Source organism: Periplaneta americana, chromosome 10 (assembly GCF_040183065.1).
Source record: "Periplaneta americana isolate PAMFEO1 chromosome 10, P.americana_PAMFEO1_priV1, whole genome shotgun sequence".
Lineage (NCBI taxonomy): Eukaryota > Metazoa > Arthropoda > Insecta > Blattodea > Blattidae > Periplaneta > Periplaneta americana.
In genome coordinates, this window is record NC_091126.1 from 43,365,659 (window position 1) to 43,384,934 (window position 19,276).

The 19,276-nt window shown below is 35.0% G+C and overlaps 1 protein-coding gene across 4 annotated transcripts in view; it reads right to left on the minus strand.

Annotated features, from left to right (window-relative positions):
• Positions 1 to 315: 315 nt before the first annotated feature.
• LOC138707618 (uncharacterized) overlaps positions 316 to 19,276 on the minus strand; it is a 455,678-nt gene continuing 436,717 nt past the window's right edge. For all 4 annotated transcript variants that reach the window (XM_069837282.1, XM_069837281.1, XM_069837280.1 and 1 more), the window contains one exon: positions 316 to 13,675. In XM_069837282.1, coding sequence (XP_069693383.1) covers positions 11,973 to 13,670 — 1,698 coding nt within the window. In that variant the 5' untranslated portion in view covers positions 13,671 to 13,675 and the 3' untranslated portion in view covers positions 316 to 11,972. The remainder of the gene's footprint in view (positions 13,676 to 19,276) is intronic.

The following is a 19,276-nucleotide window of genomic DNA, read 5'->3' on the forward strand; positions in this document are numbered from 1 at the left end:
GGCATCATTAAATAACCAAGATAAAAAGAAAACACTAACTAGAATTATGACTACTACTACCGTCACCGCAATGCATTTTCCAAAACCCCAATTGTAAGCATGGTCTATCTATGTATGTCCTGCCTGAAAACTTCATGTCAAGTTACTCTGTCGCATGCACGCATGCATGCATACACATGCGTGCATGCACTTGACATACACTTGTAGAAACCTTGAAATCACTAGTATGACAAGTAAAATCATATCATACCTACCATAACTGACATCAATGGTGAAGTACACTTCATAAAGGTAAATGATAAATTGTATCAGGAATATTTTTAGATAATTGTTTATTTTCAATGTCTTTGCAGAATTTTAATTAATTACACGAAATTATTGGCAACTGTTGCAACAAATTTCTTTCTAAGAATCACAGAATATAATAGGAGAAAAACAAGTAAATTAATTAAAATTAGGAAATTTCAGCATTAACCAGGTGCAATTGTAGAATATTTCGAAAATACAACAAGTTGGTAAAAAACACAAACATTTCTTAAACTGCATTTTACACACTTTTAGATGTGACACTGAATAAAAGAATTCATATTATTGAATTTATTACACATAATAAATGCATTTCAGCACTGGAAAGATTTTATTATGGACGGAAACAACAAGAGGAAATCAACATTGTGCACGGAAATAAAGTAGCAAATTATATAGATTGATATACAGTATGCACAACCTAGAACATGGTATACAACAATTATCAGTGCTAGGCATTGTAATTAAAGGTACATGTATAGAAGAACTGCATACCAATCTGAATTATATATAAATATCTATATGTACGTACATGTTATCTGAATCTACTAATGTTGGAACAAAAAATATTTCTGAGATATGCCCCTTCTTATACAGTATAACAGCTTACATCTCAAATAATTACCGAAATTATCACACCTCCATTTCTTGATATGTATTACAACAATGCCAAACAAAACGCATTTTGAAACATGTATGGGTAACATACAGTATATAATATTCCTAGCAACATAACACATAGATCAATTTACTTCTTAAAAAATAATTTAGTTAACTTCCAATACATCGCACACTTTGGCACACACAACACTCTTAGCAAAGTAAGGTTCAGTCATCGTCGTCGTCATCATCATCATCATCATCATCATCATCATCATCTGTTGTACAAACGGAGTAATCATTGCAGAAATTGAGATACAGTGTGTACCTTTGTACTCACAAACCCCACAAATTAGAAAGTTTAACGAAAATGTTTACAATATTTTAAATTCAAGTATACAACTTTTCTTTTTCCTTCCATAACAAAACTAATATTCTTTGTTACACTAGCTTTATTATTTGCGGTGGATAAAATTCATACTAACTTATTTTAATCACTTTTCATTGGCTTAGGCCTTCATAGATCTAAGTGCTTCATGTTATAATTATACAGAGGAGTAATTGTGAATACTTTCTGTTAATAATGGTCAGGATTTCAGAATAAACATTTTTTTTTTAATAATTATTTTCGGTAGTAATATTGAGTTTCTTAGAACAGAAGAAATTCTTTCCTGGATTTCATTGGTGTTGTTCATAGCACTTCAGATAAGTACATGACATTTTCTTATTCATAATATAGGGGTAATCATTAAACATAGTGCACTTGAATGATTTGAATATCTGGAACAGTATATACGCAAATCATTAAACAACCATATTCACTCTGGTAAAATTGTGTATTGCTTACTATATAATTTTGCCCTTGTTAGTATAAATGCATTTTTTGTCATTATTAGTTTTCTTTCTTTCTTTTTAAATTCGTAATTTATTAAGATTTTCAGATTTAATTGTTTGAAGCACTGAGAGATTGCGACCTAATCAGGGATTGCATTTTTCACACCCCAAGAATTTATATCTGAAAAATATATTATAAAGAAGAATGTCCAACATAGACATCTGGAATATTTGAGAAGTCTGTCACAATTCAGTAAAATAATAGGACCAACCATGTTCTCTTAATACACGTTTCAAGAAGCCTAATCATCATACACCAAAATTATAAATACCAAATGTTTTAACAAATGGTGAAATTGTTTCAGTGAATCTGTGTACGTTACAACACCAAAATTCAAAACGTGCAATGCACAGCTATATCAATAAAGGCAAGAAATATTTTCTTGTTACATTACTGATTTCAATGTCACAACGTGTCATGATAGTTCTTTCTCAGACTACGAATAATTTTTTTCCAACAAAAATAAAAAACATCAGAATAAAATCTTGGAAAAATTGATAGTCATACTACAAAATTTAAAACTATATACATATGAATAATAAACTGTCATTAAGTGCTCCGAAAGACTCTCAGAGTATTAGTGTACACAAACCACACAGCTTTAGGATCTTTACTCGTCTGTATTTTCATATTCTGAAGTGCAATTTAGGCACCCCTAACCACTTTTATGTGTAAACCTTCAAAGTCTAGGTGTAATACACTTCATATTTTCATATACCGGTACTGTGAAATTATTCACAATCCTCTTAATAACTATGATTGGTATGACAGAACTAGAGATGATTGTGGAACTCTGTTTGTAAAGAGAACATTTTTCTATACAAAATCACAGGCAGAAGTCAGTGTCATGGGCAGGAACTTAGCTGCATGCTTTGTATATCTTATACAACTCTTTCAGAGTTGAGTGACAAGAATAAGGTGCTTAAATTAATCTCAGATTAACCCCTCAACCTGGTATTTAAAAGTCCCGGTGCAAAGTGCTGAAGCAGTATTTAAATCCTCTAGCAGAATTAAATTTACATGACGTCATTTTTTATTTTTATTTTCAAAGTGGTTAAACATAATATAATCATATGGCAGTAAAAACTAGACTCTCTGCAATACACTTGAAGAAAACAGCATGAAAATATCTCCAAGAGATTGAGAACTGTGGCCAGTTTTGTGCAATCGTACATAATGTGTACACAGGTATATAAAACTGCTACAGAACTACCCCAGAGAGCTGCGTACATGCATACAGCAATTCGGAGTGAGGGGTTAATCTAATATTTAAAATTCCAAGTCTTTGGTGTGGCATCTTATGCTCAAAACTACACTTTCTTGTTTCATTCACAGAGCACCAACAAGTATGAGCGATAAATTTTACTAGGTCTGTGAAACCAACTCTAACCAAACTTAACCTTGTGTGAAATAAGGCGATGGTTGAAAAAGATTTAACAATTTTACCTAACATATTATGAAGATAAATGTGGAAGTAGTACTTCTATTTAAACAGTATAAATAAAAATGAAAAAGTTCTTTCTATTTTATACAGAATCTCGATAATTTATCCATAAAAATTAATAAATCAAGACATAATCTTCCTTAATTTCACTATATATAAATTTTCCTTCACTTCACCTGCACTACCAGTGCCTGATTCAGAGAAGCTGTGACAAATATACATTTTTGTATCCTCAAATCCGAAAACCAAATATGAGAAAAGTATTTGAAAAATACGTTTTCTGAAGGTAAGTAGTCGCATGTTTCTTCTACGTCTGATGCATACTTAACAGTAATAAAATTTTAAGGCGTTATTCTGTGGAAAAGTAAATCTTTCTCTCACCTTCAGCACGGATTTTAGTTATAGTAGGCCTATCGGTAAGGAATGCTGTAGGTTAAAACTAAACATAACAGTTTGGCAAGAAGTGGTATTTACAGGTGAGGAATCACCTGGTGAAAATCGTTTCATTTTCAGTAAGGAGCATTTATATGTTAAGAGAAAAGTAACTTAAATTTGAACTTCTGTATGGACAACGAGAAACTGATAACATTTTTTTTTTTGTGCCATACAATATGAATACCACGGTAAGTTTTGATGTTGCTGTTTACATTTATTTATAACCTTAATTAAATGAAGTTAATTAGATTTTGCAAAACCAAGATAGGCTTACATGATGCTTTCTCATCATATAGCTAAAAGCCAAGTTTCACTTTCTGCAACACATGTATTAGTAATCTTCAATTGGAAAATTAAATAAACTGAAAAAAAAATTATACTACAATTTCCATACTTTTATATGAATGAAATTTGTTACGTATATTTTATGAAAATGAAGTGACACCTAGGAAATTTCTATACTACTTCGAAATCAAATAACCTTAAAGTTAATGTGATGTTTTTAAATTCAGTTACTAGTAAGGAATAGAATATTTACTAGATTCAGAGCACCGGGTACTTCAGGACAACAAATTACAACTAATTATCCATTTATAAAATAATAAATATTACGCTAACAGTGTACTTGTCATCATAAGAAGCTGCTTTGTAAATAAATAATGGCAATGGATAAAAGAAATTTGAAAGCATTAATTCCAAATTTACTTCTTCAGTATTTCTCATTTTCGCAACATACGCGTTATTTACTTGTATAGTAAAAGTTAAGCTTGAATTAAGACTCCACTTGATGTATTTTGTTATCAGTATTTTATTATTCTTATGTCATTCCCTTCGTAAAAATAGTCTGCCATTGGTATTGTTGTAATGGTTCAGATTATGTTTTTACTATTTTGCTGTTCAGTTCCTTTAACATTTCATATAACTTGAATTTCTCTGCTTCCTCACCTACAGTTACTGTACACGAATTGAAGGGTTCACAGAAAGAAAAAGCTGAGTCACTTTTTGTTTATTTTTGTTTTTTGGTCCCAACTGCTGGCTCATAAAGTGAACCAACTTTCTAGTAAATCAAGAAAGAAAAAAGCCTGCGTTGCAGCATGATAACTTAAACTAAATGAGACGTAAACTAATTATGAACTACGAGTGTAGTGAAGTTAAGAAACACTTCCTTGTAAAATGTAAGAAAAGTGGCTTAGCATGTTCTTTCCGTGAACCCTTCAATTTTTATTGCACATAGCACAATCACAATTTACTAACATCTCTTACACGTGACGAAAACTTAAAATATAAAATGAAATAGGTATCATTGAGGGAGAAAGTAATGCTGAATTATTAAGAAATATTGTAGCCTGAAATTTTTTCATAGCTGGCTGGTAGAGTATACAAAAATCTTGATCATTTCGAAAGTTTACCTGACTTCGTCTTCAAATGAACAGAAAGCTAAGGATTTTGGGTAGCTACAAATGCCTAAATCAAAACACTCACATGGATTTAGCCATTTGTAATGACATTGAAGTGTGGAATATGCTTCTCACCATTTCTACAGAAGACGAAGGTATGTCCAACTTTCGAAAGGTTTTTAATTTCTATATACGGTATCTTTTACCAGCAATTGAAAGAGTATTAGCTTCACTTCTTGTACAATTGAATACTGGTTTTGATCTTAAAAGGATGTGACGACATAACTTTGTGTACAGTAACTGTAGGTGAGGAAGCTGAGAAATTCAAGTTATATGAAATGTTAAAGGAACTGATGGCAGCTGAGGCGTCATTTAGTGGAGCAGGGGGAAATTAGCCCTACCCACCCCCAAGTTTAAGATTTAAAAAATAATAATTGAGTAGTACAGTACTACTAAAGGAAAAAATGTAAAAACTGTACTTTAAATATTAAAAGATTCCACTTTTTATAAATTATTAAGGAATAAAATACGAGCTAGTTAATGACTTTCCCAAATGAAACTAAGCTGTTACCGATCACTACATCAGTAGTTGTTACCTAGTCCATTGTAAATAAAAATGCAATTTCTTTTGTTAAATTAAATTAAAATTTGTTTCTCAAGGAAAATATGTGTGTCTATTTCTTCGCACCAATGTCATATTAACAGCAAGTGTATGTAAATTACGTATTGTACAAGTATGATAAGTTAAAAAAACTAGGTCTGTATTTGGAAACTGAAAATTTAGTGTAAAATGGGAGTAAACTGGACTATAAAACAAAACAATAGATAAACGATGTCAGCCCTATTTGCGACTTAAAGTAACAAAAAAGTTCTCAAGAAATGGAGAAAAATAATGATCTTTCTTTATGAGTATATTCTACCAGATGCATCCAAAACTAGAGAAGATATGAAACAAAGAATTAGAGAAGCCTGTATGTCTCTCAGCTGTGCTGAAGGTCTCCGTGCAATCATGGATGTTAGGAGGAGATCAGAACATTGTTTAGCACAGGGTGGCGGATATTTTGAACACTTACTATAAAAAGTGTACGTACATAAACAACATACAATATTTCTCAGAAAATACCATTTTTGTTGCTTTGTGAGTAAACAAAAGTTAGAAAAAAAAAAGTTTCTGTAAAAGTTGTTTCTTTTTAAAAGTAGTTTCCAATGGTACCTTCAATGACCCATGTTCTCATTTGAAATTTCGAAGTTGACCATAGGTACCCCTACTTCCGGTTTGTTATGGGAAATGGTACTGCCACCAATCGATTCTTTACATAGGTTTTGGTTATCAAAATTTTTTTTTTATGAACAACCAGTATCATATAGTTTTCGAGAAAAAAAGGCTGATACGGTTGGTCTGAAATACCTGGTGTGTATATATATATAAATGGTCGGTCAAATTTACCCCAGTTTATGGTATGGAAAACAGTTAATTTTAAAGGAAATGGGGGGGGGGGGGTCAAGTATGCAAACCTGAAATGATACCCCTGGTTGACAGCACTAAAAAAGCTACTTAGGCTTAAGAATTATGTTTGGTATTAAATTCTTTACGAACTACTTCAAAATTACACAAGTAAAAGCAAAATGATCTGAATATGGTAGGAGTTTTGACAATGTGTATTTAAGAATTAAAAAAAATAATACCAAGCAAATAAAACACGTATTTTTTTTAATATACGTTGTGTGATCCACAAACTAAACTGCTTCAGAGAGTAAAGGAAATAGAGGTGATAACTATGAAGAGGGTTGTAGAAATATATACATTATATTTAAGTTTAAACCACTGCAGTAGATGATAAATTCCTGAAATTCTGCAGATATATAAACCTATGATATATTAATTTAGTTCGATCTGAAAGCAAATTACCGACTATTTGTTTATTTTGTTTCATAAACTGTTGTAACTCTGTAACATGCAGCAAAGAATTACAAATCATAATGACACGTAAATTACCATTCCAGAAGAAAAATAAAAAATTATCAACTACTGTAACGTTATGAAGTTGTCAATATGAGTGTTTAACTGTTGAAACATTAATTACACTGAACGAAATTTCTGAATTAGGACAATTTTTTATACTAGATTAAATCATGTCAACAATGGAATTTAGAGATTAAAACATTTAAACAAAAATACAAAAAAAAAAAAAAAAATTACTTTACCAATGACACAGTGAAAAGAAATTATTAGCACCTAGTTATTGTACACTCATCCATTCTTACTCTCGTTATTTGAAAATTTCCCCTTGGATATTATTGTCACAGCTTCTACTATGTGAACCTTGCAGTGGAGGGAGGGATACCTATAAATATAAGCAAGATATGTATATTACTGCTAAAGAGAAGCAAACCGTATTTGCTCTATTCGTAGTAATGTAGGTAATAATACACAGAGAAGCAAAGAATTGCGTAACTGCACAAAAATATATCTACGGTTATAATACGCTTATTTCAAACAGCACCCTACTCAACCACGACAATGACAAAAGAAATAAAATAATTGACAAAAATAATATTTCACACAATATGTGTAACACCTCAAATTGAGCTTTTAAGCATGAAACTGAGAAAATAAAATCCATATCCATTGCCGTACTCACATATATCAATTATGCACTGTGCATAAGTTGTGTATTGAAAATAAATTATGCATTATAGTTTATTTTGTTTATACAGAATTCTTGCATTTTTGCTTCTTTATATTTGGGAGTTATGTTACAACCAAATATAATTAGGTATTCATTATTATGAGCAAAGAACTCACCATATTTCACACTCCACTTATTCGTAAGTTTTAACCAAAGAACTCTTGTATTCACACAAAAACAAACATGTCTACAATATTATTTTCTCAACCTTTGTGGCTATATGTATTATTAGGAAATTCTGTAGTCTATTTCATCTTTTTCACACTAGTCCAGAGGCGGCTGTATATACCAATACTACTAACAGCTGCTACTGAAGTAGTGAAAGAAAACTAACATTGTCAGAGTATGGGCAAAGTGAGAATCAATGAAGAGAGAGAGTCAAAGTTTTACACAAACACACACTTACGGTACTTCTTGGAGGTAATGAGGTCCATTAAGAATGCAGTTGGCTAGCTACCACAATAAGTGGGATAAGTGGTCAGACATAAGATTTAAACATAGGCTACACCTCTTGTCAGATGTATTATGCAATACCGGTGCTTACTCAAGATTAATTTGCAGTCAAGCTTTAATCCTGAAAATAGCTAACTTATCCATCTTCCAGTAAATAATTTATTACTAAAAGATCGTCTAGAATGTAGTATTCTCCCGTGCTTATCATTTAATTATGCTTAGGCCCACATTTGTTCATTTTCTCACCAATTTTCAGTATCAGTATTCCTATTTGTTGTGTTGTGTCTTTGTAATTGTGACAAAATTACATGTCTCTTAATTATTGTAGAGTTCAACAATTGTCATGTGTCCAATTATGTTCAAGACGATAGGCTAACATTTTGTTTTGGCAAGTGCAAATTTTGGCTCAAAAATTGCAAATTCAGTTTAGAACAATCATAGGTTGTGAAGTGGACTGGAATGCAATGTTGTTACTTTAGCTGTGATTGCTAGGTCCTGTTCTGCAGGATCATTGTTTTTTAAATAGGTAAATAATGAAGAACAACCCTCTACAGCTGACAAACCAGCCTAATGCTTAGCACTTTTTAAGTGGTCTTTAAGTCTGACCACCCACCATGTGTTACAGAGAAAACTGAGAAACAATGATCGCATCGCACCCTATCAACTTCATTACAATATCTTTAAAGAAAAGAAAATTTCTTTTGTAGTTTATTGGTGAACTTATGCATGAAAGGAATAGAAACAAAGCAGAATTATAACAAAAGCAAAACTCTTGGCACACATGAACAGGACTGGAATCACTACTAGAATGGTCGGACAGCATTGTAGACGCAAAAGACGGTAATTCTTTACTATACCGTTACCACATTAAGACAAATGTATTCTTCACATCATTGGGTTGTAGTCAAGTCATACGTATCGTATACGAAAAAAAAAAAAAAAAAAAAAAAAACTGAGTGCCAACGCCAATTTCACATCGAAAATAAGTTCGAAAGTTGCTGTGAAATTGGTGGCTGATGAAAAGGTGTGGGCAGACAGGTTCACTCAAGCGAGGTGGAAGTGGTAGGCGACAGGGCGACAGCATATGCATCTCATTTCAGTGTGTTTCCTTACTGATTCACAGAGAAAAGGCGAGTTTTCGTAAGGTCGAATCAGTGTTAGGTTAGGTTAGTTTAGGCTATTAATATGCCTTGGAAGAAAGCACACACACTTAGACAATTGTGAGTATATGTAAGACATAGTAAAAGCCTAAACTAACCTAATCTAACTTGTCACTGATTCGACCTTACAAAAACGCGCTTTTTCTCTGTGATCAGTAAGGAAAGACACGGAAATGATCCTGCCTGCTGGCATCTGTCTGCCGGCCCCCACTTTCACAACAACTTTCGACCCTTATTTTGGGTGTGAATGTTACATTGGAACTCATTTTTTTTTTATTTACGATTTTTATGACTCGTCTAGGACCCAAGAATGTAAATACATTTGTATCTTAACATGGTAACGCTACAGTAAAAAAAATACCTAAAAGACATTATGTCATGGAAAAGTGATTTCCACGCCTAGATTCTGAGTCCGCATAGTTGCATAGTTAGTAATGGTCTAGTCAAAATCGAAGTAGTCCTGATGCAGCTCGATTGCACATATCCTAGAGTTGAAAACAGCATCCATATTTTTATAAACTTTTTTTTTTTTTTTTTAAACTTTCCACCCACTCACGATAATGTGTAGTAGTAATAGTAGTAGGAGGAGGGGGGAGGAAGAGTAGGTGGGGGAGTGGGAAGAAGAATATGAAGAAGAAGAATTCCCTTCCTGACCTGATTCAGTCTTTATTACATTTTCCCGGGACAATTTACAAACTGGTCGGGACACCGGAAAGGGGACTTTCAAACCGGAACATAGTATGGTCAGCCTTTGTTAAGAAGAAAGCTAAATTTTTTGTGGTGAGTAAAATGCCGAACATTCCTGCCAACATAAAAATTGGAAATGTTAAATTACAAGAGGTTAATCAGTTCTGTTACCTAGGCAGTTTAATTATAAATAACAACAGAGTCATATTTGAAATTAAAAGAACTACTTTATGTACCGGTAAAAAAGCCTCCATTAATAAAAAATAATAATTGTGAATCTGCCACCACAAATATCCAAATAAGAAAAAGATTTCTTAAAACTATTTTCTGGAGTGAATTATTACCTTACCTTACCTAATGTAATGCAATCTAACCTAACTTAGCCTCGAAACTAATTGTTTAGAAGTTATGGAAATATCGATCTGGTGCAGAAAATTAAAACTAAGCTGGAGAGAAAAGTTGTCAAATATTGACGTTTTAATAAAAGTAAATGAAAATGTAACATTAATGAAGAAATTAGAGGAAAGAAAAATAAAATTTACTGATCATATAATCAGATATTACAAACTGTTTGTTCATATATTAAAGATAAAATACAGTATATGACAAGAGAGGAAGGGGAAGACAGTGAAGAAAGCACAGCCAAAACATGCAGAGTAGAATGAAATGTTATGAATACGAGGAATTAAAAAGAAAGAATAGAGGAAATAGAAACATGATTTATGTCACACAGCAAAGCATTTAGAATAATTAATTATTGAATTTAATCTAGTTAACTATAATTGTTGTCACTGATCTCTTATTCGGAATATTTACCCCAATATCATCACAACATAGCAAAATAATCTTGAGTAAAGGAAACAGTAGTTCTATAGTACCGGTATTGTTCAATTTTAAACATACAGTCATGCACATAATATAAAACAAGGCATTTACTTACACCCACAGTACAAAATTTGATTGCCATTTTTTTTCCCTCACAGATTAATAAAAAAAATAAGCAAACAAGAAGGAAAGCAAATAACTTCCTCTACATCAAAAAGTTGTATCACTATTGAAGAATAGCCTTGTAGTGTGTGTTAACAGAGTTATATTTACAGTTAAAGTATCAAATAATCATCAAAAAAACTTCATATCGATTTTACTGCAGAAAAGATGGAATATATTACTGATTGCTCTTCTATAATATTCTTCTGCAGTGATCTGCTAAATTTTTAAATTAGAAAATATGAATTTGAATAAGTTTAACACCAAACAACAAACAGTTAACAATCTGCATTAACAAGTATTATTACATTTAAACACCTTTCTCTATTTTCTTCAACTTTAATAATATCTCATATTATAAATTTGGTACCTATCGTAATCTGCGTTTAATAGGCCTACTCTGTGCTTACTCTGAATGCTAACATGAATACCGTATTTCAGTCAAGTTTCCAACATAATCAAAAGTCTAGTAGTATATAAATTGGCACGCTAAGATTATTATAAACTCAAATTATACTCTCTACCGACTATTAGATTAGAAATTCTCGATATTATGTAGGAAATATGAAGCCTAACCACAACGATTACCTTGAAAAGTACACTTCTCATACAAACACTGTATTCACTGTTATGCAATTTCATTGAAATTAACTTATTTTATTCCTCCAATAATTCGTCATTTTTTTTCACAAGTATACCTATTTTCTACTCAGTCGCTTTTTAAACTGCCAGGCAACATTCGTGTTTTGACTCTCTTTTCATGATACCTATCAGTGAACAAAATATTCACCAAGAGCCCATCAATGACAATGTGCAAGTCCGTATTTTGTTCTATAAATGTGAGCATTGGAGTTGTCATTTTTTAGGTCCGACAACATTCGCAATATACCATTCAATTTGTTTCAGTTTTTCCTAGAGTCACTTCACTGTTTCTGATTTTATATGTGCTCGAACATCACGTGAACCAAAAAATCCAAGTTTTTTGAGGGTATCAGTGGTCCGTGCAATTAATTTTTCTTTGAATTTCCAGATAGTTGTATCGACAACACTGTTTTGACGGAATTCGACACAAGACTTCTTCAGAGTCCGAACACAGTCGGCCCGATAATGTTGCAGCTGTGCATCAGTCGTGTTGATGGAGTACGATGAACAGGCTCCTCCCAGACAAGCCAGAGGAAAGTGATTGTGTAATGTCAGAGCCCTTTCTGGGTTGTGAAAACACTTAACATATTGGTTTGGTTTCGTGAAGTTCTTGCTCCGGTACACATGCTGCAACATGTGCATGTAGCGTGGAATATCTCTGAACCAACCATGTACTTGGATGAGATCATCTAAGAAATAAACATTACGCACATTGTAAGAAGCCTGAGTATCATTTTTTGCAGCGATAGCCTTGGGCAGGACGATGTCCATAAGCTCTTTCCAAGACATGGTATTCACTGGCATTATTACTTCGTCAATATCTAGTAGCGCTATATACTCGTACGTGTAAAGATTCTTGTAGAGGCAATCATTATAAGGAATCAGCTCATTCTGACGCTTGTTATTCCACTTCTTCACAAGGTACATGTGCTGGAATCCAGGAACATTGGGCTGACCACCAGGTAGGGTCAGGGGTGTAACTTCTACTCGATCTAGCTTCTGGTAGTATTGGAGAACTTTCGAAATGTTAGGATGAACTTGCAATTCATAGAAAAACACTTTTTCCGCACCAAGTATTCCCAGGAGCTCAATCCACTCCACTAAGCGTACAGAAAGATCTTCGTGAAGGAAGTCCAAACCCTTTACACATACTGCAAACTTCTTCTTCTTCTCAGGTTTATTGTAAACAACGCGGAGGTTGTTTGTTGCTGTATCACAGGGTTTCTCGACTATGGAAACTGAGGCTGGTACTATTTTATGATATTTTGCTGGAATCTGGCAAGCAATGAGGTAGGGCTGATAAATCCCTTGTTTATAATTCCCCCATTTCCGATACCAAATGTACTTATATTCCATCACTTTCATAAATACAGGCTCCTTTTGGGATTCAAACCAAAATTGGCAGTACGTCTTTACTGTAGGTTCGATCCGGTTAATCATTCCAAGGATTCTAACAGCTGGACCTATCTTGCTATATTGTCGAACGTCATAATAAGCACCGAATAATTGAAATGTACCATTACTAGTGTGAAGGTTTTGCCAATAAATGTTATTAAATTCAAGATCGAATATGCTAGGATACTTGGCACAACTTTCATTCTTATAAAACATAGGCTTGTTCTTGTGTCGATTCCAGTATGCGATGGGAAGACTTGGGAGCTTCTTCTGCACTTCCTCCACAATCATCGCCTCAGAGAGAATTGGCGACTTGTCGACACTTGGCTCGAGATCTAGCAGCAAGTGTACAGCAGATAGAGTGGCAGGGCTGGTACTGGCTGTTGCCTCGGTGTGCGGTGTACGAGGATCGCCCAGCTTCTGCAGGAGAAGGCGGCTGTTTACAGAATTGCTTGCTGATCCCGTGTTTGGGCCCTCTACTTCGTGACTTCTCAGGTGAAACACGGCCAGAACGATGAGGCCCCACAGTACTATCAGGCACAGCATGCGGTACAGAGATCTGGATCCAGACAGGCCCATGATTTCTGCAACATATATCAAAGATACCTTCAAACTCGATTCCTGGAATTGGCAAACAAACGATTTGTAACAAATAATTATAAAATACTACTATTTTACAATTTTCTGACATTATTTTTATTGCCACTATCCAGTGACAATACGTCTGATGTCAATAAAGCACTGAATAAAGTATATAATTATTCATCATTTATTTTATTAATTCGTCTGATAAAGTTAAGGCCTTCAAGCCTTATTTTCCAATTATATCAGGGCTGGGCATTGAGAGCGGATCTAGACTCTAAACGGGGATGCTTAATATTCATCCACCACTGAATCAACGCTGCGCAGTGTTTGGCGGGGAAGAAAGGGGATGAAGAGAAATCATATGGCTCCCCGTGAGAGAGTAGAATCTGCTCTTGCTGCCCAGCTCTGAATCATATAGAACTAACCATCACAAATAATATCAAATATATTACAGTAAACTGAAAAAGATAAAACAAAATGATTTTACAATAGAGTAATAGCATATCGATGGCCCAGATCTAAGACCACGTACAGTATGTGATTTTTCCAAAATGTTCAGGAGAGACATAACATTGTTTATTATTTATATATTCTATGTATTTGAACCACTGAAAAGTACAATGATCAGTAAGAATACTACATTCTTACAGGTTATTGTGGTTTTATTTATTTTATTGGGTTATTTTACGACGCTGTATCAACATCTTGGTTATTTAGCATCTGAATGATATGAATGTGATAATGCCGGTGAAATGAGTCCGGGGTCCATCACCGAAAGTTACCCAGCATTTTCTCGTATTGGGTTGAGGGAAAACCCCGGAAAATAACCTCAACCAGGTAACTTGCCCCGACCGGGATTCGAACCCGGGCCACCTGGTTTCGCAGCCAGACGCGCTGAGCGTTACTTCACAGGTGTGGACTATTGTGGTTTTCAGTGGTTCAAATAGAGAGAATATATAAATAATAGACAGTTTTATGTCTCTCCTGAAAATTTTGGAAAAATCACATACATGGTATTAGATCTAGGCCATCAATATATAGATTCAAGTAGGTAATGTGCTCAACTTAAAAATATACGCTACACTAAGAAATAAATGATAGTGTTGAGTAATTAACTATATTAAGCATAGTAATTACACAAACAACAAATTAATAACAGAGAAAGATATAGTACGTATGAGTTGATAAGTCATATCAATTTTATAGTTTCACGGTCAGGCATATTGTTACTCCACAGTGATGGACATCACCCAAAATTTGACTGCTGCGATCACAGTGGCGATAGTGTTGTGTTTACGTCACTATGTAGATATTACGGGGGGGGGGCAGATGTGAGGGAGAATAAAATTAGCAGATACAATTACACAAAGGAAACATTTCGATATGTGAAGCACTGCCAGTGTTAGCTTAACAGCAGTTTAAGTACGGATCCTAATGAGATTATCTTATTTATGTTGCCTGAAACTGCTTACAAAAATTCGATTTTGTCACGAGAGTGACTCGCATGCTTTCCTCGCGTACTCAAATAATGGCCGAATCACTCACACATGCACACACGGATCAGACCCAACTATTACAAATAGTAGGGCCTACTCTACCTTTTCTTTACTCGAGATACTGCTGGTGCTGTATCACTTTTAACCATGAACCCAGCTATATAGTAATAAATATTTCAGGGATGTAAGTGACAGTACCGTAGAAGTGGGTAAAGTCAATCAGTGGGTGTAAAATCGATCATTTGCGATTTTTATTGAAACTTATATATTTTCTCAGTTACTTGTTAAAAATTTTGTTATGCTGACTTCATTGCCTTACATTGTAAATGTAAGCGAGAGGGACAACAAAAAGCCTGCGAATGCCAACAATGGGAACACTGTGTAATTACCGTTGAAGTTAAAACTGTTATTTTCACCTTTTTCTCTTAAATGAAAACAAAGTCTTACAAACTCTAAATTATACTCAGCAGTGAAAGGAGACAGGACGTATACGTAAGTACTTTTCGTTGAGATTGTATCCTGAAATAATAGTTTTGCAGTTCGTGAATATTAGTATTGAAACTTATTATTTTAAGAAAACTTGTACCTTTGTAGGGTTAAATCAATCATGCTATTGACCTACTCGAAACAGATAGGACCAGCAGGAAGAATAAATTGTTCACCGAAATACCTCCAACTAACACTTATAAACAGAAAAGTGTCATAGTATAGCTTATATTGATGGGATAGTGGGGAAAGAGGAAGACGAAATTATGGTGAATTTTTTGCTTAAGAGAAGCACTGCCAAAGGAACGTTTTGTACAACCCTCTGTACCTGACTATGGGAACAACGTAGTTTCTAAAGTGACATGAGGAGGGGAAGATTTCAAATAACATCTGATATAAACCTAAGCAATGCTGAATTGCATTTTAGATTATAATTGAAGGCTGGTATTTCTATGTAAATTTTGAATTCTTAAATCTTTGTTTGTTGGTATGTGAAGTATTAAAATGTGTTTTTATGTTTTATAAGTTGGCAATCATAGTCACGATTGTGCAGTGGAGACCTATAGCCCTAATTGTATCGAATAGTATGATCACAAGTAACAAAAGATACATTATATAATGCTATAGCCATATATTGAAAATTATTATTGTTTTTACACCCCTTATAACAAATAAAATATATGTAATATACTTAATTTGTTTTTTAAAAACATAAACAGCGATCGACTTTACTCCGCAATATTTAAACATCGATTTTAAACTAAAAATTCAATGGTGATCGACTTTACCCTATTTAAGCAGGTAACTTCGATCACAAGTCAAATAAAAAAAAACAGTTTTTTATAGATTGTAATTCAATTCTTGTAATGTGTCTTCATAAGTGAAGGATATGACGACAAAATGCTATTTTCTGTGGAACTTCGCTCCATTGCATAACCTCAATATCATTAAAAAATTGCAAAATTTTAATCGACTTTACCCTCTTTTACGGTACCCAACTAGTATAAACCCAGATAACTGTGCAGGAGACGCAGAGTCTTTAAGTAACCGATTTTTAAAGAGCAGGGGCTCGCGACAGGAGCAGTTTGGCTGTGGCGCATGCGTGGACCTATCATGCAGTGCCAGCGTAATCCTTACCTGGATTTTATTTTCGAGTGTACATTCCAGATGAAATCAAGACGTTCCCTTCGTGGTCCGGTTACACATATCTTGCATATACGACGATTAGGTTTGATTAGTTTGTTTGTTTATGTTTTCATTAACCAAGTTCGCGCATGCGCAGACAGCCAAGATGATCCTGTCGCGAGCCGCACGTGATTAAAGTGCTCATACTTGTAAGCACGGATTGGATCGAAGGGGATCCGATCCTTAAAGTAAATGATGATACCGATGACAACTGTAATGACGAAGCATTTTCAACTATGCTGAGTATCACTAACCTGCTAAAGAAACAGCCAAGGACTGTAAATATTCAAAGCGTATAATAACTCAACTACCGTGGAAATCTGGAGTTCCGTAACTACATGACTTCACGTTGAGTTGGGAACCGGAACCGTGGTAAATACGGTTTGTGGGCAAGGGGAGAGGGAAGGTTAGATTATATGACGGCATTGAGGAGGAGTGCAGGAGAAACCTCCGTAAATATTCTATCTCCATTACACAAACTGTTAGGTGGCATATCAATTTTGTGGCGAGATCCTTTGGTCAGCGTCATGACGACGCTGAAGATGCTGCTGGTTGACATCACGCGATGAGTCATTGGCAGAACGAGAAGGCCGTCTTCGAGGCCACAGCGGGAACACGAGCCGGTTTCAACGCATTCATTCCGTCTAGGTGCATCGAAATTTCTTTTCCTTAACAATGGCCGACCGAACCGGAACGGCGCGGCGTTTCGGAAGTAATATTTTGAGGTAATTTTAGAGATACGAGTATTTCCTCTGCGACATTTTGAGTGGAAGGTCATTATGTTTTTTTTTTCTTTTATTTCTTCAGGTGATGACAAGGATGTAATAATTAATTATTATTATTGAATCTGCAGATCTTTAAAGCCCGAACGGTCGCGCATTTGTGAATATCGTGATTCAGGTGTGTGGTGGCATCTGTCATTTAAGTCTGTACGTCTTAAGGTTCCGGTAGATCCCAAACCCTTCCACCCTTCCGAAAGTGTACTACCCCTTCTCCAGCTGATGCCATCTTACGCCATTCACAATGAGCGTATTCCGAATCTCACCGGTGAGCAATCCGATGGCATCACGGTGTTCCGAATTCCACCGATGACATCATTGATGCTCCATTGGTGTCGCACCGGTGCCATCAACTTGCAGAGGTGGTGGCAGTCTCCATCAGCCGCCATCAGTGAATCTGATTGGTTCTTGTATAGGGCGGGAATTAGCAGACGAATGACATCGTGCACTGTCGTGTCATGGCGGTGTGTTCTGCTTTAGTTCTGCTGTATTGTTTGTAATGAGGACAACGTAAAAACAATATGTTAATGGCTTATGAGCGAACATGTCAACGGACCAGTTATTACTACCGGTTCAAGAAATAAATTGTTTATGCTATCTTTTCTTTGAACGAGATGGAAGTACGAAAATTTCGCAAAATTCTGCTAGCGTAGCACAGACAACAACTTGTACAGTCGCCATTACAGCCATCGATCCTTCCGGCAGTTTTGTTCCTTATTTCGCTGCAACGTGACGTAATTGATGCCACCGGACCGGTGAGATTCGGAATACGCTGATCAACTTGCAGAGGTGGTGGCAGTCTCCATCAGACGCCATCGGTGAATTTGGTTGGTTCTTGTATAGGGCGGGAATTAGCAGACGAATAACATCGTGCACTGTTGTGTCATGGCGGTGTGTTCTGCTTTAGTTCTGCTGTATTGTTTGTAATGAGCACAACGTAAAAGCAATATGTTAATGACTTATGAGCGAACATGTCAACGGAGCAGTTATTAATACCGGTTCAAGAAATAAGTTGTTTATGATCTCTTTTCTTTGAACGAGATGGCAGTAAGGAAATTTCGCAAAAAATTTTGTTAGCGTAGCACAGATAGCAACTTACACAGTCGCATGACAGCCATCGATCCTTCCAGCAGTTTTGTTCCTATTCCGCTGCAGCGTGACGTCATTGTTGTCCACCGGTCCTGTGAGATTCGGAATACGCTGATAGTGAGCTCTATACTAAACAGGAGGCACAACTCAATGCTTTCAAAACGTGGCGCGAATGCTGAGCACCTGTGCGTATTGCTATCTCTTTCTAATATAGTGTTGTCCTTGTCTCTCTCGCAGTGAATGATATCAGTAACAGTATTTTATTGCTTATTGCGCATGTGCAACATGAACCTCACGAAATACTCATTCAAACACATTAGTTAGAAAGAGAGAGCAATACCCTCACCAACAGTCACGCTTTCAGACAGGAAAGAGCATTGCGGTGGTGCCTCCTGTTTAGTATAGTGCTCACTGTTCACAATACTGCATTACGCCGCACCATTTTGGATTAATACTAATAAAATGAAGACAACGAATATTGAAATTGAGAGTGACGGTGAAATGAAGGAAGAAACCTGAGATCTCCGAGAAAAACCCTCAGGAATCTTGGGCTTTGCCCAGCACA